The 26,870-nt window shown below is 36.0% G+C and overlaps 1 protein-coding gene across 8 annotated transcripts in view; it reads right to left on the reverse strand.

Moving 5' to 3' along the window:
* Positions 1-26,870, reverse strand: part of ZMYM4 (zinc finger MYM-type containing 4) — a 174,458-nt gene that overhangs the window by 55,352 nt on the left and 92,236 nt on the right. For 5 of the 8 annotated variants that reach the window (XM_073792112.1, XM_033838187.2, XM_073792104.1 and 2 more), the window contains 3 exons: positions 6,625-7,149; positions 4,867-4,928; positions 4,348-4,518 (listed from right to left, as the gene is read on the reverse strand). In XM_073792112.1, coding sequence (XP_073648213.1) covers positions 4,348-4,518; positions 4,867-4,928; positions 6,625-7,138 — 747 coding nt within the window. In that variant the 5' untranslated portion in view covers positions 7,139-7,149. Of the gene's footprint in view, positions 1-27; positions 156-4,347; positions 4,519-4,866; positions 4,929-6,624; positions 7,150-9,249; positions 9,487-10,899; positions 10,958-26,870 lie in introns of those variants that run through there. The other 3 variants (XM_073792105.1, XM_073792115.1, XM_073792125.1) reach the window with 3 other exon arrangements.

Genomic DNA, 26,870 nt, shown 5'->3' on the forward strand with positions numbered 1-26,870 from the left:
TATTAATTTTCTAATAAAGATCCTTACCAGTAAATGATGATAATTTTGTCTCCCCTTTTCCATTATTTCTTCTAATTTCTTTAACATGTATTGGGTCGAAAATCCAACAAGAGTTAAATAATAATGCTGACATCAGTAATTTGTGTTCATTTAGTTATTATTAACAGAAGGTTTCCATCATTTTACTTTTAAATTCAATGACTGTTATTGATCAGAAGTAGGTATTTCCTTACCTGATCAAGAGAGTATCTATTATAAGAAATGCATAGTGAATTACATGAAATGTCTTTCGGCATCTGTCTATCTATCTATATATCTAGTCTTATTTGACCTGTTGATGAAGTTACGTATATTAAGAGATTTTCTAATATTGATTCATCATAACATTCCTACATTATATAGTATATGAAAGCATATTACAAGTAAAAAATTTTTTTAAATCTCAGAAAACTCCAGAAAAAAAATCAGTATTCATGGGCATACTTTCATGGTCTCCAGTCAGCTCTCTTTCTCACTGTCTGTGACAGTTATTTCAAACTTCTGATACATTCCTTAAGTCTCAAGTACATATTACTTATATAATATAGTAAAGTAAGAATATATCTTAAGTACTCTGCTTGTACACCCCACAATGCCTTCAAGGCATAATCATGTTTATGTTAGTATCCTCCCAACAATGATTAATTTTACAAATATTTAATAAAAAATCAATGACTAATAACTTGAGAAGTGAAAATCTGATGATCCAAAAGCTTTCAGAAACAGAAAAACAGATGTCAAAACAAAACCAAAAAATCCTCTACCACAATATCTTTACCTTCCCTTTATTTACCATAAAGTATGTATCAGTATCCCAAGACAGTATTTTAGAAATGAAGAACCCAGTTTCTATAACCAAGTTAACTTGACATGGCTAAAAAAACAAGCCCCAACATTTAATTACTGCATTCCATTTGCCAAGACTATATGACTCACTATTGTGACAATTAATTAATTTGCTTTCCCATTCTAATCCATTTACTTCAATGAGAGATTACAGATCAGCTCTCCTTTTATTATGAGCAAAAAGAAAAGAAAAAAAATCATGATTTTAATATAACATTTACTGAATTTCCAGCTTTCAGAAACTACAGAAAAGGGGAGAAGAAAAAATGATGTCTCTGGCTCTTTAAAGTTTTTATTTTAAAAACTTCTCTAGTCATTTTTTTAAACAACTTTTATTTACAGAAAGTTTGGTAGACTATAATAATAAGGCCTTGATGAAGGCCGCTGATTGGCTCCTTCCTGGCCATATGGCCTTGAGTAACTAACTTATTAACCTCTATGAATCTCAGTTCCCTCACCTAAACATAGAGTTAATATCATCTACTCTGGCCTTCTTATATTGGAGGATGAAACAACATAGTACACATAAAAGTATCTGTAAGTATTATATACAGAATGTATTATAGTAACATGCAATAGGATTTGAATGAAGAAATGTAACTGGGAGGACAAATGATGCTACGCCAGTAACAGAGGCAGGAGGATGACAACTGGCAAACCCAGAAAATTATAACTGAAGAAATAAGAACAATTGGGAAGAAGTAAATATATATATATAAACATACATTTCAGTATCTTAGTGATTTACATGGGAAAGTAAAAAAATTAAGACCAAAGTGAACTGTGTAAAAAGGAGAATAAGGAAGTGAGTTGAAAGCAGAGCTACAAGTTAAGCAAAGAGAAAAAGCCAAGGGAGGTTTTGACGAGGTGCCAGAAGCTAAAGCTATGATCTTATTACACCAAGAGAAAAGTTATTACAAGTAACTGATGGTCAAAAGTAAAGACTGACCACAGCTGTTAAATCTATCAGTATTTTATGAGCATTAGGTTATAGTACTGTTTTCAGAGTCTAAGAGAATAATTTGTTGGAACTCCTTTTTCCAGTCTATGGGAAATGAATAAGAATAATAAAGCATTAGGCAGTGTTGAACAAGGAATATAGATTTCCAATGGTCACTGAGGAGAAATACCTAAAAGAACAGGACAATGAAGAAGGAGGTGGGAGAAGGGGAGAGGAAATAGGAGGGGGGGAGAGGAAGTAGGAGGGAAAGGGAGAGGAGGGGGAGAGAGAAGGTAAGGAAGGGATGGAAAAAAAAGAAAGAACCAGGTATCCATAGTTTAACATGAGGTCAGGGATTTCTAGAAGAGTTATCAAAGGTATGATCCCACAGGATTGGTGCAGCTGATAACAGAAAGGACTTCTCAGAGAACACCTAGTTTTACCACTCACATGCTGGAACTGCCTTATTGTGGGGTCAGGGCAAAGAATGCTTCTGGACCTTATGCCTAGAACTTACACAGATTCCTGCTTGGTTTCAAAGAGTCCAGTCAATCAGGTGGTGAGCCCTTAGGGAAGTTCTTCCCCAAAATCATGACGAAACTTCATATACGGCATTTTATAACACATTATTACACTTTGAATAGTGATAAAAATGTAGGTGTTTCTGTGTCCTGACTGTTCCACCCTGTTGGTATCCTCCAGTCACTGGAATCTCTGATTGTTTTCAAAACAGTAATATTGGGTTGGCCAAAGGTTCATTCAGATTTTTCCGTAAGACATTACAGAAAAACCTGAACGAACCTTCTGGCCAACCCAATACAAATAACCTTTCCTGATGCCCTCTTCCCACAATGTGTTTGGTCTTTGCTATAACTGCCTTTTCAGCTCAAGGAAAGTGTCACTGGGTCATGTACAGGCAGAAAGTGACGTCTTTGGTACCCTGCCAGCATTATGATTTCTTATGGATTTCCCATGTCCAGATTGGGGCACTTAAAAGACAGGAGATCTGCCCTGTATAGGCATGGTAGTAGTCTTCTAAAGCATACACTGCCATATGAACCTCCCCTAGGTGTCAGGACACTTCCTTATCTCTAATTCAGATATCCACGACCTCCACTTTGCCTGCTTTTATTAACATGTTTTCATTATTCAGATATTTTCATATTCCTTCTCTACCATCTTTGTAGCTACCACACTCACAGCCATCCAACTCTACAGCTTTATCATCACTACCCTATACAGCTACCCTCCACTGGGCACCATGGCATTCTCACTTAATTGAAGCATCAATCTGACTCACATAAATCACCTACATCTATAAACCACCTATTCTTCCATTTCCTTACTCTAAAAGAGTGGTTCTCAAAAGCAGAGGATTTTGTCCCCCAGGGGACATTTGGCAATGTCTGGAGACATGGTACTACTGGCATCTAGTAGGTAGAGGTCAAGGATGCTTCTAAACACCCTACAATGCACAGGACAGCCCCTCACAACAAAGAATTACCTGGCCCCAAGTGTCAATAGTGCTGAGAAACCCTGCTAAGAGACATCTGAGTGAAAAAAACTTCTTCCACAGAAGTCTCACATTCTCAACCCCCCTAACATAAAAGAAAGATATGGAAAGGTAAGCTTTCTCCACATCAAATGTCATTTCAAAAAAATAGCTAATTCATGCTATCTTTACTTCTCAGCCTCTGCACTCATACCAGCTGTATAAAACACAGAACACCCTCAAACAACTGCTCTATTGCATATTCATCCCTTGGTCCTTTTCCTACATTCCAAAATGATTACAGCATCTTTATTCCGTTCCAACCACTGCAATGTCGTCAATTGCATGGATAACTTCACTGACTTCAGCATTCACACTTACAGAATCTTTATGACTTTTACCTCCAGAGCAACCTTGAAATAACAGAGCTCTATCCTTACCCTTATTACTCACAGATCTCAAAACTGGAATCCTATATCACCCATCAAAGCATCAAAACCTCCTTTATCTTCTACCCACTGATCTAATGAACTGGATCTTCAATCACCTAATTTTTCCAAAGATTAATTAATCCCATTAATCCCTCCTGAAAAACACTTAAATCCATACATAGCCTATACTTCATTAGCAGCAACTGCAAAAGGCTTATTACTACCTTATATAAACTCAATCACACCATAAACTCATAAACCATCATAAACCTTCAGCCATGTCTGCTGTATCTATCTCAAATCCTTGAAGACTCACTTTGCCTAATCCTGCACTGAAAATGTAAAATTCACAGAACAGTGGTATTAAGGAACGATGTGGATTAAAAGCCTTAACTACTACTTGGACAAAGTTTCCTATAACTCTGGTTGATTCCTTAGTATTATTCTTATAAGATAATTCAATTGCCTCAACCTTCATTAAGAGTCTCCTCTCACCCCATCAACACAACACTTCACTTCTTAATCAAGAACTTCCTTTCTTGAATGAATAATTCATGTGTGGAACAAAAAGAAGGGGGAAGAAAAGGTGAAATGTTTACTTGAGCATTGTCAGGTTCATCTTTAATTTTGTCTAGTAGTCCCTGCTGTGGTGCCATTGCTTTGTCATACTCATCATCCAAAGGTTCTTCTTTAATTCTAACATTTGATGCAAAGGAATTCCCCAGTTCCGAACCAATGGATTCTTTATTGGCAAATGGATAGCTGGAATCCTAAAACACAATATAAAGGATTAATAAATATTCAGATTTTAAAATTATTCCTCTTCAGGTTTAACACCCAAAGAAAAGCTCACTGGAAATGAAGAACTCTACGGACATTCATTAGAGTCCCTATGCTTACAAGTAAATGTGATATATGTCTAAATATCAAATACAAATAAAGAATCTAAGAGCAGAGGCTTCTGAGAACATCTCCAAAGATGTCCTTACGAAAATAATAAAGGAAATTAAAAAAAATAAAATCAGCGCTCTACCTAACACATATAGTTACAGTTTAGAAAATCACATAAAGAAAACTTGCCACAGTTATAGCAATCTACATACACACTGAAAACTTACCCTAAAGTTTGTTTCTGGGGTTTGTGGTAAATGGGTATGTAATGTTTCTTCAACTTGATTAGCTATTGAAAGAAAAACAAAACAAAACAAAACAAACACATGTATATGAATAACAAATCTTACAAAGAGTGACCTAAAAAGCTATCATTTGATAATCACCTCTCTTTTCCAATGAAGCTGCTCATTAGAGTGAAATGGGTACCAAAAATACCCAAAAGGTAGTTTCACTCAAAACAAACAATCTGGCCCCATCTAACTTTTAGCCTTGCCTCATGCTCTCTCCTTGTTCAAACCTAAATAAAGTGGTTACATTATCCACTATGTTCTGAAAATTACTTATGTTTGTTCTTCCCCATTTCTGCTTATATCATTCCAAGTCCCCTCTATCCTAATACTTATACAGTCTTCCAGACTCAGCTCAGTTCAAAATTCACCTCTCCTCTATAAAACCTGCCCTTGTCCACTGAGTTAAAAATCATCTCTCTCCTAAGAATACCTAAAACAGTTTCAGTTATTTGATAGAAATTTTATTATGCTGCCTTATAACAAACTCTTCTACTACTGTCTTTAATTATAAATTAAGTTTTATGCTATTCAACTGGTCGTTGACACTTCTGCTACTTGACTTGTCTTGTCCCTTCTGCTATTAGACACTATGTTCCTTGAAGATAAGTACCCTTAAAATTTATCCCTCATAGGGATACTGAAAATACATATTGAATAATATATACTGAAAAATACAGTATACCCTTGTAGAGTCTTGTACATAATGGATACTTAAATTAATTGTTATTTTTAACAATACTGATTTGTTCTTTCAATCATAGTTTTCCTAGCACTGTCAAAAGAAATATAAGGATTGGTATATTCTACCAAGCTTTCTTTCACACCTATTGAACATTTATTGAAATATTACTATTTTCACTACACCACATTAGGCCCCAAGAACACAAAGATGAATAAGATACAATCTGGCCCTCAATAAACTCCTACACTAGCACGTAAGGCAAAACAAATAGAGCTATAATACCGTGTGATAAGTACTATAAATAATGAGGCATAAACAAAATGCTATGGAAATATAGATAAGGAAACAAACATTCTTGATGTAGAGAGGTTAGGGATGACCATAGGGCAGAAGAGGTTTATGAGTTAGGTGTTGTTGAATAAGCAGCACTTTTACAGGCATATATACAAAGAGAGAAAACGACATTCAGGCAGATGGAACAGCAGGAGGAAAGAGAGGCACAGAAATAAGAAAATGTATATATTCAAGAATGGAACTGAAGCTAAGTATAGGGTACGCTGGGCAAAGAGGCTCAAGAGGAGTCTCAAGAAACTTCTAAAACATAAAATAGAAATGTTATCAAAAAGAAAAACCCTCCCTAATTTGGACTAATTTGTGGGACAGCAGTTTGAATTAGTGCTTACAGCACAAAGAAGTTAAATCCAACTTCAGGTTCCAATGTTCAACCAAAGAATATGAACAGGTGATTCGAGTATCTTGCCTTCTCATCAAAATATTGCAACCAGGGGAGGGAGAAATGAGGTTTAGAGCTATTTTTCAACCATTTATACCATTACCAATAGTTACTGGGAGAAATTCAGTCACTCTGCAAAGAACAAGGATAAAAGAAAAATGACAAGCTTACAATGAATTTAACTGTTCATACTTTGCTTAGCATCAGAAGTAATAAAAGCTGTATTATTATCAGCACGTTATTTATTGTTTTATGGCTCTATTCCAACAATTATTACCTGCTTTATCAAAAAAACTGCTTTTCAACCTTGAATCCAACTCTTTATGGGGTTTATCCAACCGTTTTTCACGTTCAAGATAAGTTAGGTCTCTATTTTTCTCCTTTCCAGAAAAAGTCTCTTTGCTGTTTTCTCTTACTAGACTAAAATCTTTCCGTATTGATTTAAAGACAGAAACCTGATCAAATTGTTTAGGAAAGTCTTTTTTTAATTTATTTTGAATCTGTATTTCATTTTCATTGTCTGATTCATGCTGTGTGACTCTTCTCTCTACTTCCAAGCTATCATCAGTATGAATTGAAGAAACAAGATTGTCCTTTGAACTAAAATCCTGTTCATCCTCATTGTCACTACCAACGACTGGAATTCCTGCAAGATCCCCAGAGTTCAAAAAATAATCATCTTCATCCAGCAATGAATTTTCAGATCCTGTTTGATTCGGCATTCCATAAGACATGCTGTCAAGGGTAGGAGTTAAGTTGTGGTCTATATCTTCAGACATTTCTGTATCCATGATACCACCACCTTAAAAAGTAAAATACTGTTTAGACAAATGATAGTGCTAAAGATGACCATATTTATAAGGTCTGTCTGGCATTTAACCAAATATATATTTTTTCTTTTCAAACAAAATATAGATAATAATACTGTGGTATTCAATTAGCACTTTGATATAGGTGTGACAGATAAAATATCCCTATCTGACAGATAAGGAAATAGGGACGTAAAACTTGAGAAACTATTTCAGGTTAGAAAGAAAGTCAATGCAATATAGAAAAAAAGAGCACCAACTTCAGAATTAGACATATCTGTGTTGGAATCATAGCATGATTAACTGAAAATCTATGTGATCCTGAGAAGTAAACGCTCAGGCTTCTTTATCTGTAAAACAGTGTAATACTCACCTTGGAGATTAATTTGTGGTGAGGTTTAATGACAGTATGTAAAAAGGGCCTAATAACACAGTGACTGACACATAGAAGGGAATATAAAAGTGATAATTATAGTTATCATAGAGACTACTCTGGGGAGCTGAGATTAGAACCCAGATCTCTGACCTCAGAGTCCTAATTTCCCTGCACTAACTCTAATAAACACTTAGAGCAGTTAATGTTTATAATGGTAAATATTTAAACATAAAAATAAAATTTATCCAAGCCAGAATATATATTAAAAACTGTTTACTGTTCAAAACTACATGCTAAAGTCTCTTCCATCCCCAAATAAAACAAACAAAAAAAACTCAGCCCTGTTATTTCTTTTTCCTGACCTAATTCACCTTTCTTTCACAAACTCCTAGGGAAAAAGTTTACATTGGTTTGTTTCTACTTCATCTCCCAGTCATTAATCCTTTGAACTTAATGCAATCTGGTTCCCAACTTCGCATCGGAACTTCTCTCATTAAGATCATCAATGATTTCCTCATGGTCAAGTCCAATTATTTTTTCAATCCTTATGTGGCATATCCCTCCTAGATAAAATACCTTTGGTTTTTTTGTATTGTTCCCTAGTTTTATAATTGTCCTATTAATTTATTTTATATGTCTCTTCCTCTGCTTTATGTGCTCAATATTCCAATTCTCACCTCATTTTATACACTCAGACTATTTTATTCACCACTATAGCCTTGACTTTGCTGTTGACTTCCTAAGCATTTTAGCTTAGACCTTTCTTCCAAACTTCAGATATCTATATTCAATTAGCTTCTATAGGTCCCCTAGGGACCTTTAACTTAGCACTTCTAAAACCAAATTCATCATGTTCCCGTTCCAAGCATACTTTCTTGTTTTCCCGTCATTTAATTAACAGCATCACCAAGTCAGCAATTTGCTCAAGATAAAAAAGAGAATCACTCCAATTCTCCTTCCCCTTGGACAAATTCTGCAAACTGTATTAATTAATATCTCTCTCAAATCCATCTCCTCCACTTGGTACCATTCCAACACTCCACATCTCTTCCTGTTAACAGTGTACTAACTCAATCCACATGATATCTAGGAGTCAACCATATTCTTACAAATCCTGCCCTGAAACCATATTTAATTGGTCCATGAGCAGACAAACTAGAACTGGTAAAAACACAGAGTGAAGCAAAGACTAAAAATATTAGTGGCACCGACAGCCTTGCTTTTATTTGTTCCTGAAGCCCAGATGAACCCTTTGTGTGGCTGGATCTTCAAATCATTCCCTGGGTTCCATGATCCAGGATAAATTCCTCTTTTTGTTCAAGCTGATTTGATTTGAGTTGGATTACTTATAATCAAGTTCTAACTGATACAGGGTCCAAACGAAAGCTTTCTTCAAGTTGCTCTCCTCCATAAAGACATCAGAATTATCTTTCTACACCATTAATCATTCTACATTATACCTTCACTTGAAATCCTTCAATAACATCCCACAGCCTAAAGTACTCACTCATTCATTCAGCACTTATTTATTAGGAAATCACTCCGTGATAAGTACTATGCTAGATGAAAAAGATAGCTATGATTCCCTCTCCTCAGCGAACCAGAAAAACAGACAAATGGAGGAAATAATAAAATTAGAAAATCACCATTTTCACTTAACTAAGTAATTAATTCAAACAAAGATGCTAATAAAATCTTAGGAATTTCTACAACTTACTTTCACACAGTATATATATTACAGAGAGAAGGGCTTCCCTGGTGGCGCAGTGGTTGAGAGTCTGCCTGCCGATGCAGGGGACACGGGTTCGTGCCCCGGTCTGGGAGGATCCCACATGCTGCGGAGCGGCTGGGCCCGTGAGCCATGGCTGCTGAGCCTGCGCGTCCGGAGCCTGTGCTCCGCAACGGGAGAGGCCACAGCAGTGAGAGGCCCGCGTACCGCAAAAAAAAAAAAAAAAACTACAGAGAGAAAAGCAGGGAGGGATGAGAGAGCATGCACAAAACTATATTCACTATACTGTTCTTCCAATTGTTCTAGTTGAAAATTTTCATAATAACAGAAGGTTAAGGAGAAAATATAAATAAAGGAGCAGGGTGGGGCTTCCCTGGTGGCGCAGTGGTTGAGAGTCCGCCTGCCGATGCAGGGGACACAGGTTCGTGCCCCGGTCCGGGAAGATCCCACATGCCGCGGAGCGGCTAGGCCTGTGAGCCATGGCCGCTGAGCCTGCGCGTCCGGAGCCTGCGCGTCCGGAGCCTGTGCTCCGCGACGGGAGAGGCCACAACAGTGAGAGGCCCGTGTACCGCAAAAAAAATAATAATAATAAAATAAAATAAAGGAGCAGGGTGTTAAAACACACACATACATATAGTGTGATAAATTTGCCAGACTGTAAGCAGCTAAAGGTCAGGGTTAGAACCTCCTCTTTACAACAGTTTATCCTTACTACCTGACCACACAGCATATGCTCAGTAACTGTTTCATGCATGAAATATGCACTTTGTGTGATCAACAGTTTAATCTAAGTTCTACAGTATATAAGAAGTCAACTAAAAAGTAACATTGCAAGCAACTTCCAAAATCTCTATGTTTTAATTCAGGATATGGTACTGGGAAAAAAGGTAACCACCTGAAAAAACTGGATTCCTAACTCATACCAAAATAACTTCCAGATGTATTTAAGGTTTAGACATAGAAAATAAAACACTAGTATTAAAAAAACCATGGAAGAATTATTTTTAGAGGAAAAACCTCTCTAAGAATGACAAAACCTAGAATAAAAGACTGATTTACTGAATAAAAGACCAAATGTGACTATAAAAAAATTCCTAAAGAAAACATAACCCAAACCAAAAGATTAAAGACAAAGTTGTTGAAAACAATTTTACTGCACTTTATATCACGAAAGGTCATTTCCCTAATGGATAAAGATTAAGACTCATAGTTCAATAAAGATACCAAAAACCAAATACATTTGTAAAAGCAAAGGATCTGAACAAACATTTCACAGGAAAGGAAACACTAAGGTTGAACTTTGCTCATAAGTGAAATGCAAATTAATAATGCAATTAGATAACAGGTTCATACAGCAGGCTGATAAAAGACAAAAGGTTTTGATAACAGCCTGGCAGCTATGCTATTGGCCAAAGCTGCCAGACTATGACCTGAGGCCAGAAAAGTATACAAAGAAGAGTGTGGCATAGACCGTATGTGAGCTGAAAAGCCTAAAATATTAATATTTACTATGTGGCCCTTAACAGAAAAAAAGTCTGCCAATCCCTGTAGTAGAATACTATTAGAGGAAGTATAAAATGGTACAGTCGTAAAAAAGAGCAACCAGGCAAATATTCATGATACTTTAAATACACATACCTCTTGATCCAGCAATTCAACTTCTAAGAATTTATCCTACAGATATTTCTCAAAAGATCTATGAAAAAGAACATGTATAAGCAGCAAAGACTGGAAACAGCCTATCTGTTCAACAGTGAGGCTCAATTAATTACAGTACATACCTATAATGGAATATCATATAGCTGTTAAAAAGAATGAGGCAACTTTATACGAGTTCTCAGGGTCAATTAGTAAAAATATCTGAGTGAGGAAGAATATACATATATATGTTATCCTACCACTGCTGTATGTTTTATAATTTATGTGTATGTACAATTGTTTATACATTAAAATACCTTCCACTGATTTTCTGTGACACCAGAATCAGGTGGCTATAAGACAGAAACACTAACTCTTCAAAGCATATCCTTCTGTATCTTGAGTTTTGAAGCACATGCATCTATTGTCTATTGAAAAAAAAAATTTTATCCTTATTTGAGTGCACTCAAGCTTTTTCAGAGATGGCAATTTCTAATAAAGCATCTAATGTGAATTTGCAATTTTGCTAGTTATCACACAATAAATCTGTAGGCTGCATAAAATCTTATGAGATTAAATTATGTTAGTTATATTTTAATATATATAATTAAATGGAACAGAATTGTACTCATTCTTGTGGCCCAAATAAAAGAAATAGCTTCTGTTTCTCGGAGTCTACATCTACAGAAAAAATGCAACACTAAAATTATATTTGGGGATCACGGTAGATAATGAAACACTTGAAAGCAAATTTCTCACAGAAGATTCCTAGCTAGTTTTTAGACACTGTGAACAGGCTTGGTATGTTTGAGGGAAAGCAAGGAATATAGGGCTGGAATTGAACAGGCATGAGGAAGAGTGCTTAAAAATGACAAAAGAGAAAAAGCCAGAGGATACATATATTAGGAATCTGCAAACCACAAAAAAGATCCCAAAGAGGAATTCCACGATTTACGTTTTACAAGGAACACCCCAGCTTCTGCAGGAGTACTTTAAGGCTGTTAAATGTTACAGGGAGTGAAGAAGGGAAGGAAGAACACCACATAGGAGGCTAATGCAATAATCCAAGGGAAAACTGGTGGCTAAGACCAGGATAGTAATGGTGGATGTGAGAAAGAGTAGTCAGATTTGGGTATAATTTGAAAGTAGAGGCATTTCTTGGTACATGAGAAGCTGAATATAAAAAGTCAAAAAGAGCACAACAGGGTGCCATTTCTTGAGATGTAAACACTAAGGGAGTAACAGACTGAGAGGGGTAGAATGAATAGTAGTTTGGTTTGGACCCATTAATTTTGAGAACCTTATTAAACCTTCAAATGGAGATTTCAAGAAGGCAATTGGACGTATTAAAGAGTTAAAGAGGAGACTCTTGCCAAGAAATGACATAAATTTGGGAGTCATCAATGAAGTTCATGGGACTAGTTAAGATCACCTAGTGACTGTACTTATTACTGATGGAAGAGAGCTGAGAGTCTTGAGATACTTCAACTTTTAGAAATCTGTAGAAAGGAAGGAATCAGAGAAAGAGGCTAAAATGGAACAGCCAATGAGGTAGGAGGAAAATTAGGTGGGTGATGTTATAGAAGCAAAGTGAAGAAAATATTTCAATAAGAAAGAAGTGGCCAACCATAATGAATGTTGTTGAGATAACACATAAAATGAAGACTGAAGATTGATTATTAATACTGGGAAAGATGAAACGAACTTCTTCCTTGACAAGAGCTATATCAGTGAAAAAATGGGTACACAAAAGCTGGAGTGGGGTGATCCCATAAAGAGACTGAGAGGAGAGAACTGGGGAAACTTAAGTACAAACAACTCTTTAGAGGAGTTTTGCTCTAAATTAAAGAAAATGAGCAGAAACTGGACTAAAATCTGGAGTGAAAAGTTTTTCTGACTTTGTATTTTTGTTTTTTCTTTTTTTTGGTGAGATTGTTTTTCTAAAGATGGAGACTATTACAGCTGACAGTATACTCATGGAAATGATCCAATAAAGAAGGAATAACTATGGGAATAGAATCTAAAAAAGAGTGGATATATGTGTATGTATAACTGACTCACTTTGCTCTACAGCAGAAACTAACACAACACTGTAAATCAGCTATTCTCCAATAAAAAAATTAATTAAAAAAAAGAGGGAATAATTAGCAAGTTCAGAGGGAAAATCAGGGCACGTGATCAGTACATAATTTTCCTTTGTGAAAGAATGAAAGGAGCACATGGGTTAAATGCAGGTAAGTTGTTAGATTTTGTAAAAGGAGAATAAAAGTTATTTTAAGCAATTTAAGTACAATATTTGTGTCTGATAATGAAAGTAAATTTCATGATGTCAAATCAACTTTTACTCCTTGTCCTCGCTTTAGTGGCATACTGATATTTATATACTATACAGAAGAATCATTTCATTTTAAGGTACAACCACCAACAAGGAACCCACATAGATGAACATTATGAAAGGGCTGTTAGTTACTTTCATTGCCAATATATTACTCAATTACTTCCATACATTTTTGTTTTAATCAAAGGATAATTTTCAGAACTAAACTATTATCAATTATAATTTTAAGTTCAGAAGTTATGGTTCTTTAACAATTCTCTGACACTGTTTTCCTCTCTTATATAAAGAAACAAAGGATCAAAAGAAAAAAAAAACACAAACTCCAAAGAATGCAAAACAAATAATAAGCATAAAAATGAGGTAATCTTGGTTCATCTTAAATAAAAACTTAAATCTGCATTTTGTTTCTAAGAGATGATTTATTTTCAATAAAATACAATCTCCTAAATAATAAAAGCCTCTTTAAACTATAAGATCAGGAATGCAGTCACCAGTTAAAAGTCCAATAAAGTCAGGAATCTTAAAAGTGAAATGTACATGCCTTAAACATTTATTTTTACTTGGAATATATAAAAACGCAGATGGGCCAATCATTGACCAATGAAGTCAGGAATCTTAAAAATGAAACGTACATGCCTTAAACATTTATTTTTTTTTGGAATATATAAAAAAGCACCTTGGCCAATCAATGATGATCAATCAAGACTTTGGAAATGGGTATGCTAATTTGAGTTCTTTCTTGAACAAATCACAGCCATAATGCAATCTTCATGATTGCAATTTTGGGTTCTTTAAAATGGCATGAGGGACTTCCCTGGTGGTCCAGTGGTAAAGAATCCGCCTTACAATGCAGGGGACATAGGTTTGATCCCTGGTCAGGGAACAAAGATCCCACGTGCCCATGGGGCAACTAAGCCCTCACGCCACAACTGCTGCGCTCACGGGCCTCAACTAGAGATAGCCTGCATGCCACAAACTACAGAGCCCACACGGTCTGGAACCCACATGCCACAACTACAGAGCCCACACGCCCTGGATCCCACATGCCACAACTAGAGAAGAGAAAACCCTCATGCCACAACTAGAGAGAAGCCCTTGTGCTGCAACGTGCCGCAACTAAGACCCCATGTAGCCAAAGATAAATTAAATAAATAAATAATAAATATGTTTTTTAAAATGGAATGAGAAAATAAAGACACTTGCCCCTCCACCTTTTTACTGACTTTACCTACTAAGTCTTTCTAAAGCATTAAAATTATTCACAGAAACAACAATCTACTTTTCAGAGGAAATTTTACTAGTGTCAAAATGGTACAATAAAAATTATTTAATTACAATGACAAGTACTACTCGAATAAACAGGTTTGGGAACAACTGACTCTTGGTAAGCATGCAATTCATCAAGAGCTGAATCAAGTTGTCTTTGTCTGAAACTACTAGATGCTCCTCAATAGCCACTCTAGCTTCTTCCCTTAATGACAGATCCTCATTCTCAATGAGGCACAATTTACAGTAACAAGAAGAATGGTAATTCCTAATTATGATCCTAAGCTGAAAAAGAATCTTAGCTACTAATAGGCCAATAACCAACAGAAAACTTTTCATGAAAATAGGACAATAAGTGAAACACAACAATCCAGTGTTCTTTCAAACTCCAAGCATCAACCCATTAGTGAGCCAGGGCCATGATTTGTTTTTTTTAAATAGGCTAGAATAGAAAACAAAGAACATAATTCAGAGTGACAACAAGTAATGCTACAAAACACCTGTACACACACACACACACACACACACATAAGTAGGTCTCAATGTAAAATATATTTCTAACAGTGTTTCAAAATTTAAAAAAAACAGTGGTAATGGATGTTAACTAAATGTATTATGATAATCATTTTGCAATATATATATATAGCAAATCATTGTGTTGTATACCTAAAACTAATACAATGTTATATGTCAATTTTATCTCAATTTTTAAAAATGTCTTAAACAAAACAAAAACAAGCACCCCTAAGATAATTTTGCTTCTGATGCACAATATTGCTTGAGGATCACTGAACTAAACAATGCTTCTCAACAATTACTGGATAACAGAATCTCTTGGTGAGCTTGGAAATGGATTCCTGAGCTCCACTTCTAAAGATTCTGGTTCAGTAGGTCAAGGGTGGCAGCCAAGGATCTGACTTCTAACACACTCTCAGGTGATGCTAACACTGCTGATGCCCTATCACACTTTGAGTGACAGGCTCTAGTTTTTTATGAACCAGCCATAAATAAACTGCAGGTAATAAATCACTGTACTCAGAGGCTGAACAGCGAACTTCAGATTCATCAAGTCCAATCTCTTATGAGATGGTTGAATTTCTTCCACAAAACCCCAAGTGGTCAACCATCCCTTTGAATGTTATACCAACAAAGATGACCCACTAAATGCTCTACCACACCAGGGATGAACCATTTATGACAGTTCACAAACAACCCATGTTAAGTACTAATGAAGATGAATTAGTTTCATCAGGGAGTCATGACTAAAGATTACAGCTCTCTTTTCTTGTTTTCATTTAAATACGTATTGTTACTGTGGCATACTATTAAGGTATGCCACTGTTCATTCTATACATTCAATGAGGAGAGATGAGACTCATAAGTGAGATTCACAGAATTTACTTTCACTAATTTTTGCTTTTATTTGTTCCCACAGTGGGGAAAAAACAGTTTGAAACCAGTGGAATACTTAGAACTTGATTTTATAACTTACTAAAAGGTGATTAACAAATACGAACACTTGAAACACCTCTAACAGAAATCAGTTACGTTTTACTAATTTCAATAGTCCACTTGTACACTATTAAAGCTAAAATATAATTTAACACACATTATAAAGTAAAACACATTAACTATTTCTTCTTCACTATGAGGACAACGGAAATAAATACAACAGACTTCACTCATTGACATTTACAGTGCTCTGAAAGCAATGATCAAGAAGATCAGAGACATCTATAAATGGATATATTCGGCATGTACCTAAAAATTGTCCAGGGTCTATTAAAACTGAAGCATACCACTACAACAGAATGTTGTACATTTTAATGGAATAAAATGTTTATATGTTTTTATAACATTTCAGAAAACATATTTCTTCTATAAGTAGAAAACAATGAAATTCTAACAAAACAAAAGCAAAAGTAATTTATGCTAATAGTTGCAGAAGCACTACGCCACAGAGGTATGGAGAGATAGTTCCAACTGCGTCCCAAACCACAGTTCTACAACATTCCTGCAAATTCTAAAACTTCTCTAATATATTTACAGATAAACAAGGATCTGTTCCAGTCCTGAACCTAAATTTTTATCCCTTTTAACCGGGAAAAAATGCAACGTTCAAATAATCATTTTTTAAGGGCTTTAAAACTGTAGAAACATAGTAACTTGCACTTTTCCCCCTTCGATGGCATTAGTAAACTTCTAACAATTCCACACTGTTACCCTCATGAACTCATTAAACACAAGATACACCAATTCTACTGGCACATATTACCTGCGACAATGGTCAACAGAGATTTAAACAAAGAAAGAAAAAGTCCTACTTGAACAATTTTATAGTAGGGGTTGGTAAACTACAACCCTTGACCAAGGGATGGCCCCTGAGCTAAAAATAGTTACTACATTTTTGAGAGAGTAGAAGAAAGAAGACAAAAGAGAGGGGAGGGGAAGGGAGGAAGAGGAGGAAGAGAAGAATACACAGGACACCATGTTTTCTGACTACACCCAACAGAGCTTAAATGTTTACTATTTGGCCTTTTTCAGAAAAGATTTCCTGAGCCCTACCTACAGGAATATTGCTGAGTGTAGTTCACACAGTATAACTGCATCATGCCAGAAAATCATATGAAGCTAAATAGGCCTAGGAAAGTCCTTAGGGCAATTATCTCTAGAACTATTTGTGAGCTATATCCAAAATGATTTAGAACAGGGCTTCCCTGGTGGCTCAGTGGTTAAGAATCCACCTGCCAAGACAGGGGACATGGGTTCAAGCACTGGTCCGGGAAGATCCTACATGCCGTGGAGCAACTAAGCCCAAGCGCCACAACTACTAAGCCAGTGCTCTAGAGACCGCGAGCCACAACTACTGAACCCGAGTGCCACAACTACTGAAGCCCGCATGCCTAGAGCCCATGCTGCAAAAGGAGAAGCCGCTGCATGAGAAGCTCGTGCACCGCAACAAAGAGTAGCCCCTGCTTGCCACAACTACAGAAAAGCCCGCACACAGCAACGAAGACCCAACGCAGACAAAAATAAAACAAAAAATAAAATTAAAAAAATTTTTTTAATGATTTAGAACAAAGAAATTGTAAATTAGGCACTAGCTACAATCCACTGTCATAAAACTCTACTTCCAGCTGTGGCACAGTACTGATAGAAGAATAATCCTCCTGTTGTGAATAAAAAGCTTGACAAAATATATAAAACCAATGTATTCAAAGTACGGACAACAATCAACAAAAGACTATGATCTCTGAGAAAACGAACTAACGAGGTGACTGTCCTAGGCTTTCTGCCTGGGAACATATAGCAAGTTCCAGTATAGAGAGGAAAAACTCAAGTAGAGAACACTAGTCTCAATAAACTGGGGAGACAACAGACTGAGAAAGCTAAAGCAGCTGGTATTTGCAGGACAGATTACCAAATAAAAGACAAAGACCCACTGAAAGAGGACTAGAAATTCTTTGCCAGAACAGTAAACCACACATGAGACAGTGGGGAAGGTTATGCTTGTGTGATGTAAAGGAACATATGGGAACTCTGTACATTCTGCTCAATTTTGCTCTGAACTTAAAAAATGTTCTAAAAATTAAAGTTTATTTTTACAAAAGAAAAAGAGACCTGGTCAAACAACTGGGAGCATCAATGGAGACCTCTGAAAAATGGCACATTAAAAGTAGGGCTAGGGGGACTTCCCTGGTGGTCCAGTGGTTAAGACTCCACACTCCCAATGCAGGGGGCCAGGGCTCGATCCCTGGTCAGGGAACTAGATCCTGCATGCCGCAATGAAAAGATCCTGCATGCTGCAAATAAACACCCCGCAGGCGTCAACGAAGATCCCGTGTGCTACAACTAAGACCCGGTGCAGCCAAAAATATAAATAAGTAAATATTTTAAAAAATGAAATAAAAGTAGGGCTAAACTAATTCTAAAGTAAGGCCAATCCTAGAGCTGCCCTAAAAAGTTTTAAAAACAAGTCTCAAATCCTAAAGATGCTACCAGAAAACTACTACAGCTAATAAATGAATTTGGTAAACTAGCAGGAAACAAAATTAATGCACAGAAATCTATGGCATTCCTATACACTAATGATGAAAAAGCTGAAAGAAAAATTAAGGAAACACTCCCATTTACCATTGCAACAAAAAGAATAAAATACCTAGGAATAAACCTACCTAAGGGGACAAAAGGCCTGTATACAGAAAACTGTAAGACACTGATGAAAGAAATCAAAGATGATACAAACACATGGAGAGATATACCATGTTCTTGGATTAGAAGAATCAACATTGTGAAAACGACGATACTACCCAAAGCAATCTACAGATTCAATGCAATCCCTATCAAACTACCAATGGCATTTTTCACAGAGCTAGAACAAAAAAATTCACAATTTGTATGGAAACACAAAAGACCCCCAAATAGCCAAAGCAATCTTGAGAAAGAAGAACGGAGTTGGAGGAATCAGGCTCCTGGACTTCAGACTATACTACAAAGCTACAGTATGGTACTGGCAAAAAGACAGAAATATAGATCAATGGAACAGGATAGAAAGCCCAGAGATAAACCCACACACATGTGGTCACCTTATTTTTGATAAAGGAGGCAAGAATATACAATGGAGAAAAGAGAGCCTCTTCAATAAGTGGTGCTGGGAAAACTGGACAGCTACATGTAAAAGAATGAAATTAGAACACTCCCTAACACCACACACAAAAGTAAACTCAACATGGATTAAAGACCTAAATGTAAGGACAGACACTATAAAATGCTTAGAGGAAAATATAGGCAGAACACTCTATGACATAAATCACAGCAAGATCCTTTTTGACCCACCTCCTAGAGAAATGGAAATAAAAACAAAAAGAAATAAATGGGACCTAATGAAACTTAAAAGCTTTTGCACAGCAAAGGAAACTATAAACAAGATGAAAAGACAACCCTAAGAATGGAAGAAAGTATTTGAAAATGAAGCAACTGACAAAAGATTAATCTCCAAAATTTACAAGCAGCACAATATCAAAAAAAAATCCAAAAATGGGCAGAAGAGCTCAAGAGACATTTCTCCAAAGAAGACATACAGATTGCCAACAAACACATGAAAGGATGCTCAACATCACTAATCATTAAAGAAATGCAAATCAAAACTACAATGAGGGATCACCTCACACTGGTCAGAATGGCCATCAACAAAAACTCTACAAACAATAAATGCTGAAGAGGGTGTGGAGAAAAGGGATACCTCTTGCACTGTTGGTGGGAATGTAAATTGATATAGCCACTAAGGAAAACAGTATGGAGGTTCCTTAAAAAACTAAAAATAGAACTACCATACGACCCAGCAATCCCACTACTGGGCATATACCCTGAGAAAACCAGAATTCAAAAAGAGTCAATACCACAATGTTCATTGCAGCTCTATTTACAATAGCCAGGACATGGAAGCAACCTAAGTGTCCATCGACTGATGAATGGATAAAGAAGATGTGGCACATATATACAATGGAATAATACTCAGCCATAAGAAGAAAAGAAATTGAGTTATTTGTAGTGAGGTGGATGGACCTAGAGTCTCTCATACAGAGTGAAGTCAGAAAGAGAAAAATAAATACTGTATGCTAACACATATATATGGAATCTAAAAAAAAAAAAATGGTTCTGATGAGCATAGGGACAGGACAGGAATAAAGATGCACACGTAGAGAATGGACTTGAGGACATGGGAGGGAGGGGAAGCTGGGACGAAGTGAGAGAGTAGCACTGACATATATAAACTACCAAATGTAAAATAGATAGCTAGTGGGAAGCAGCTGCATAGCAGAGGGAGGTCAGCTCACTGCTTTGTGACCACCTAGAAGGATGGGATAGGGAGGGTGGGATGGAGGCACAAGAGGCAGGGTATATGGGGATATATGTATACATATAGCTGATTCACTTTGTTATACAGCAGAAACTAACACAACATTGTAAAGCAATTACACTCCAATAAAGATGTTTAAAAAAAGTCTCAAAAAGATCAAGCTGATCCAAAGCAAACTAACTGCATGTCAGAATGAAAATCAACACTCCTAAAGGAAATAGAATATAAAATATAATCTGACACTCAACAATGTAACAGTGTAACCCAGCATCCAATCAAACATTATCACACATTTGAAAAAGCAAGACATGAGAGCCATAACCAGAAGACAATTCAGCCAACAGAATTGGGGCCGGAAATAATACAAATGATGGAATTAGAATTACCACAAAGGACTTGAAAAGTTATAAGAAAGTATAAAGATTTAATGGAAAACATGAACTTGACAAGAATAAAATTAGAAACCGTATTTTTTAAAAAGAAGCTTCTAAACTGAAAAATATAGCTGAAATGAAAAATCAACTGAATGAGTTAACTGCACATTAGACCATGTAGAAGAAAATAACAGTGAAACAGGAAGAGAGGGCAGTAAAAAATTATATAGAAAGAAGCATAGAGAGTTTAAGGTTGAAAAATAACAGTGTCAGACATGTGATACAATATTAAGCAGGCTAACATATTTAATTGGAGTTGGAGAGATGGGTATTTGAAGAAATAAATACTTTCTAAAGCAGTTGAACCTAAAAGTGCCAGGACAAAAATCTTGTCAACCTAGAATTCTGTAAGAGAAAATAATCTTCAAAAAGGAAGATGAAATAAAAATATTTTTAGATGAAAGCTGAAAGAATATGTTACCAACAGACCTGCATGACAAGAAATGTTAAAGTTCTTTAGCTAGAAGGAAGAAGACACCTGATGGAAACCTGAATCTCAACAAGAGAATGAACACTGGAAACTGACAGAATTAAAAGCAAAAACAGGTAACCCCACAGTAATATGAATGGTTCAACGTTTCTCTGCCAGTAATTGAACAGTCAGAAAATCAAGAGAAATAGAGAAGACCTGAAAAGATGCTGTCAATCAATTAAACCTAAATGACATTTATAAAATGTTAACCCCAAAATGGCAGAACACATTCTTTTCCAATACACATGGAACAATCACCAACACTGATGACATGATAAACGATGGAAATATTGCATGGTAAAATTATCAAATAATGGAACTCATACAGAATATCTACTTTGATCAAAATGTACTCAGTAACAAAAGCACATGTGGAAATCCCCCAAATATTTAGAAATACTTCTTTGAAAAAAAGCCATAAGTCAAAGAAGAAATCACAAGGAAAATTAGAAAATATGAACTGAATGGCAATGAAAACACAACTTACCAAAATTTGAGAACTGCAGTAAAAGAAGTTCTCAGAGGGAAACTTACGGATTTATACACTTCTATCAAGAAAAATTCTAAAATCTATGACCTAAACCTCTGGCTTCAGAAGCAAGAAAAAGATCAAATTAAGCACAAAGTAGACGGAAAAGTAAAGATAAAAGAAAAATCTGTGTAACAGAAAATAAACAGTGAAGAAAAACTAAGGAAACCAAGAGCAAGATACTTAAAAAGAACAAAAATGATAAACTCCTAGACAAACTGACCATAAACAGAGAGAAGCACAAAAATCAAACAAGTACATGAAAAAAATGTTCAACATCACCAATCATTTGGGAAATATACATGAAAATTACAATGAGATAACACCTCACACCCAGTAGGCTGATTACCATCAAAAGGACAAAAATAACCACACTGGTGAGGATGTGGACAAATTGGAACCCTTGTGCACTAGTGGTGTGGATGCAAAATGGTACAGCTGTTATGAAAAACACTATGGCAGTTCCTAAAAAAGTTGAAAATAGAATTACCATATGATCTGAAAAGAATTAAAAGCAGGGTCTGTAAGAGATATTTATATTGATACACCATGTTCATTGCAGCATTATTCACAATAGCTTAAAGATGGAAATAATCCAAGTGTCTGTCCACTGATGAATAAACCGATAAAATGTGATATATCCATACAATGGAATATTACTCAGCCTTAAAAAAGGAAAGAAGGGCTTCCCTGGGGGCGCAGAGATTGAGAGACAAAGAGAAGATGACATAAATTACCAATCTCAGGAATAAAAGAGCACTAAAGATTTCATTAGAGAGTAAAAATAAATTAAGAAAAAATTATAAACAACTTTGTATCTCCATATATACGTGTGTGTGTCTCTCTCTACATATATACATACATATATATATATATATATTTGCCACACTGTGAAGCTTCCAGGATCTTAGTTCACCAACCAGGGATCGAACCTGGGCCCCCTGCACTGGAAGTACAGAGTCCTAACAACTGGACCCCAGGGAATTCCCTACAAACAACTTTATAGAAACAGATTTTAAAACTATAAACAACTTTATGACAGTATATTTAAAATTTATTAACAATTTTATAGAAATGAATTTACAACATAGAGCTACAATAGCCAGTGCAGTAAGCCAACAGCCACCTGTGACGATTTAAATAAAATTAAAACTGCAGCTCTGCACTCATCACATTTCAAGTACTCAACTGCCACAGGTAGTCGGTGGCTACTGTACTTTAAGAGTGCACATAGAGAACATTTCAATTGACACAGAAAGTTCTACCAGACTGTGCTGTCTTATGAGAAAATGTCTTGAAAGGTGCAAATTACACAGAAGAAACAGAAAATATGAACAACATCAAGCCCAGATGACGTAAACGAAGTAAAATATTTAAGGAAGAATAATACCCATCTTGAATGAACTCTTTCAGCAAATATAAGGGAAAGGAACACTTCCTAACTAATTGTATGAAGGCACTATCACTCTGGAATCAAAGCCAGAGAAAGACGTGACAACGAAAGAAAACTATATACCAATATCCTTCATAAACATAGGTACATAAAAATCAGCATACTTAAAATATTAGCAAATTGAGATTTAAAAGATATGAAACAAATAACAGATCATGACAAAGTAGGACTTATCCCATGAATGCCAGGTGGGTTTAAGATTCAAAAATCAATTTACCACATTAACACAATAAAGAAAAACACGATCATTTCAGCAGATGAAGAGGAACCATTTGACAAAATATTCATTCACTGAAAAAAATCGTTCAGCAAATATAGAGAAGGTCCTCGGCCTGAGAAAAGGCATCTACAAAGATAATAATGATCAACTGGAAACTTAAAAAAAATTTTTTAATCATTATAATAGAATAAAAAATAGGAATATTACATTTCAAGTTAGTAAGGAAAGAATGGATTATTATTCACTAACTTGGAAAAGAAAAATTGGCTAGTCCTATGGGGGAAAACTGTCCCTCAATTCATCCACACACACACAAAACCCAGACAAAATATTGAAAACACAAAAAATAGGAAGGCCAAATTTCTTTTTTTTTTTTAAATAAATGTATTTATTTTATTTATTTATTTTTGGCTGCATTTGGTCTTCATTGCTATGCGAGGGCTTTTCTCTGGTTGTTGAGAACGGGGGCTACCCTTCATTGCAGTGCACAGGTTTCTCATTGAGGTGGTTTCTCTTGTTGCAGAGCACGGGCTCCAGGCGTGCGGTCTTCAGCAGATGAGGCTCGCGGGCTCTAGAGTGCACGCTCAGTAGTTGTAGCGCACAGGCCTAGTCGCTCCACGGCATGTGGGATCTTCCTGGACCAGGGCTCAAACCCGTGGCCTCTGAATTGACAGGCAGATTCTTAACCACTGTGCCACAAGGCAAGCCCTAAATTTCCCTTTATTTTTATTTATTTATTTTAACATCTTTATTGGAGTATAACTGCTTGACAATGGTGTGTTACTTTCTGCTTTGGAAAAAAGTGAATCAGCTATACATATACATATATCCCCATATCTCCTGCCTCTTGCATCTCCCTCCCACCCACCCATGCCACCCCTCTAGGTGGTCATGGAGCACTGAGCTAATCTCCCTGTGCAATGCGGCTGCTTCCCACTAGCTATCTATTTTACATTTGGCAGTGTATATATGTCCATGCCACTCTCTCACTTCGTCCCAGCTTGTCCCTCCCCCTCCCCATGTCATTTTTTTTTTTACATTCCATATATATGTATTAGCATTCAGTATTTGTTTTTCTCTTTCCGACTTACTTCACTCTACATGACAGACTCTAGGTCCATCCACCTCACTACAAATAACTCAATTTCATTTCTTTTTATGGCTGAGTAATATTCCATTGCATATATATGCCACATCTTCTTTATCCAATCATCTGTCGATGGACACTTAGGTTGCTTCCATGTCCTGGCTATTGTAAATAGAGCTGCAATGAACATTGTGGTATTGACTCTTTTTGAATTCTGGTTTTCTCAGGGTATATGCCCAGTAGTGGGATTGCTGGGTCGTATGGTAGTTCTATTTTTAGTTTTTTAAGGAACCTCCACACTGTTTTCCTTAGTGGCTGTATCAATTTACACTCCCACCAACAGTGCAAGAGGTATCCCTTTTCTCCACACCCTCTTCAGCATTTATTGTTTGTAGAGTTTTTGTTGATGGCCATTCTGACCAGTGTGAGGTGATCCCTCATTGTAGTTTTGATTTGCATTTCTATAATGATTAGTGATGTTGAGCATCCTTTCATGTGTTTGTTGGCAATCTGTATATCTTCTTTGGAGAAATGTCTCTTAAGGTCTTCTGCCCATTTTTGGATTAGGTTGGTTTTTTGTTATTGAGGTTCATAAGCTGCTTGTAAATTTTGGAGATTAATCCTTAGTCAGTTGCTTCATTTGCAAATATTTTCTCCCATTCTGAGGGTTGTCTTTTCATCTTGTTTATTGTTTCCTTTGCTGTGGAAAAGCTTTTAAGTTTCATTAGGTCCCATTTGTTTATTTCGGTTTTTATTTCCATTTCTCTAGGAGGTGGGTCAAAAAGGATCTTGCTGTGATTTATGTTATAGAGTGTTCTGCCTATGTTTTCCTCTAAGCGTTTTATAGTGTCTGGCCTTACATTCAGGTCTTTAATCGATGTTAAGTTTATTTTTGTGTATGGTGTTAGGGAGTGTTGTAATTTCATTCTTTTACATGTAGCTGTCCAGTTTTCCCAGCAACACTTATTGAAGAGGCTGTCTTTTCTCCATTGTATATTCTTGGCCTCCTTTATCAAAAATAAGGTGACCACATGTGCGTGGGTTTATCTCTGGGCTTTCTATCCTGTTCCATTGATTTATATTTCTGTTTTTGTGCCAGTACCAAACTGTCTTCATTACTGTAGCTTTGTAGTATAGCCTGAAGTCAGGGAGCCTGATTCCTCCACCTCTGTATTTCTTTCTCAAGATTGCTTTGGCTTTTCGGAGTCCTTTGTGGAAATGGAAGGATCATATGGAAATAAAAATTATGAAATTTTTGTTCTAGTTCTGTGAAAAATACCATTGGTAGTTTGACAGGGATTATTACACTGAATCTGTAGTTTGTTCTGGGTAGTATCGTCATTTTCACAATGCTGATTCTTCCAATACAAGAACATGATATGTTTCTCCTTCTGTTTGTGTCATCTTTGATTTCTTTCATCAGTGTCTTATAGTATTCTGCATACAGGTCTTTTGTCTCCTTGGGTAGGTTTATTCCTAGGTATTTTATTCTTTTTGTTGCAATGGTAAATGTGAGTGTTATCTTAATTTTTCTTTAGCTTTTTCACCATTAGTGTATAGGAATGCCATAGATTTCTGTGCATTAATTTTGTTTCCTGCTAGTTTACCAAATTCATTTATTAGCTGTAGTAGTTTTCTGGTAGCATCTTTAGGATTCCCTATGTATAGCATCATGTCACCTGCAAACAGTGACAGCTTTACTTCTTCTTTTCCGATTTGGATTCCTTTTATTTCTTTTTCTTCTCTGATTGCTGTGACTAAAACTTCCAAAACTATATCGAATAACAGTGGTGACAGTGAGCAACGTTGTCTTTTTCCTGATCTTAGCGGAAATGGTTTCCGTTTTTCACCATTGAGAACGATGTTGGCTGTGGGTTTGTCATATATGGCCTTTATTATGTTGAGGTAAGTTCCCTCTTTGCCTACTTTCTGGAGAGTTTTTATAATAGGTGTTGAATTTTTTCAAAAGATTTTTCTTCATCTATTGATATTATCATATGGTTTTTCTCCTTCAGTTTGTTAATATGCTGTATCATATTGATTGATTTGCGTATACTGAAGAATCCTTGCATTCCTGGGATAAACCCCACTTTATCATGGTGTACAATCCTTTTAATGTGCTGTTGGATTCTGTTTGCTAGTATTTTGTTGAGGATTTTTACATCTACGTTCATCAGTGATACTGGAATGTAGTTTTCTTTCTTTGTGACATCTTTGTCTTGTTTTGGTATCAGAGTGATGGTGGCCTCATAGAATGAGTTTGGGAGTGTTCCTCCCTCTGCTATATTTTGGAAGAGTTTGAGAAGGATAGG

The sequence above is a fragment of the Tursiops truncatus genome, chromosome 1 (genome assembly GCF_011762595.2).
Source record: "Tursiops truncatus isolate mTurTru1 chromosome 1, mTurTru1.mat.Y, whole genome shotgun sequence".
In the NCBI taxonomy this organism is placed as follows: domain Eukaryota; kingdom Metazoa; phylum Chordata; class Mammalia; order Artiodactyla; family Delphinidae; genus Tursiops; species Tursiops truncatus.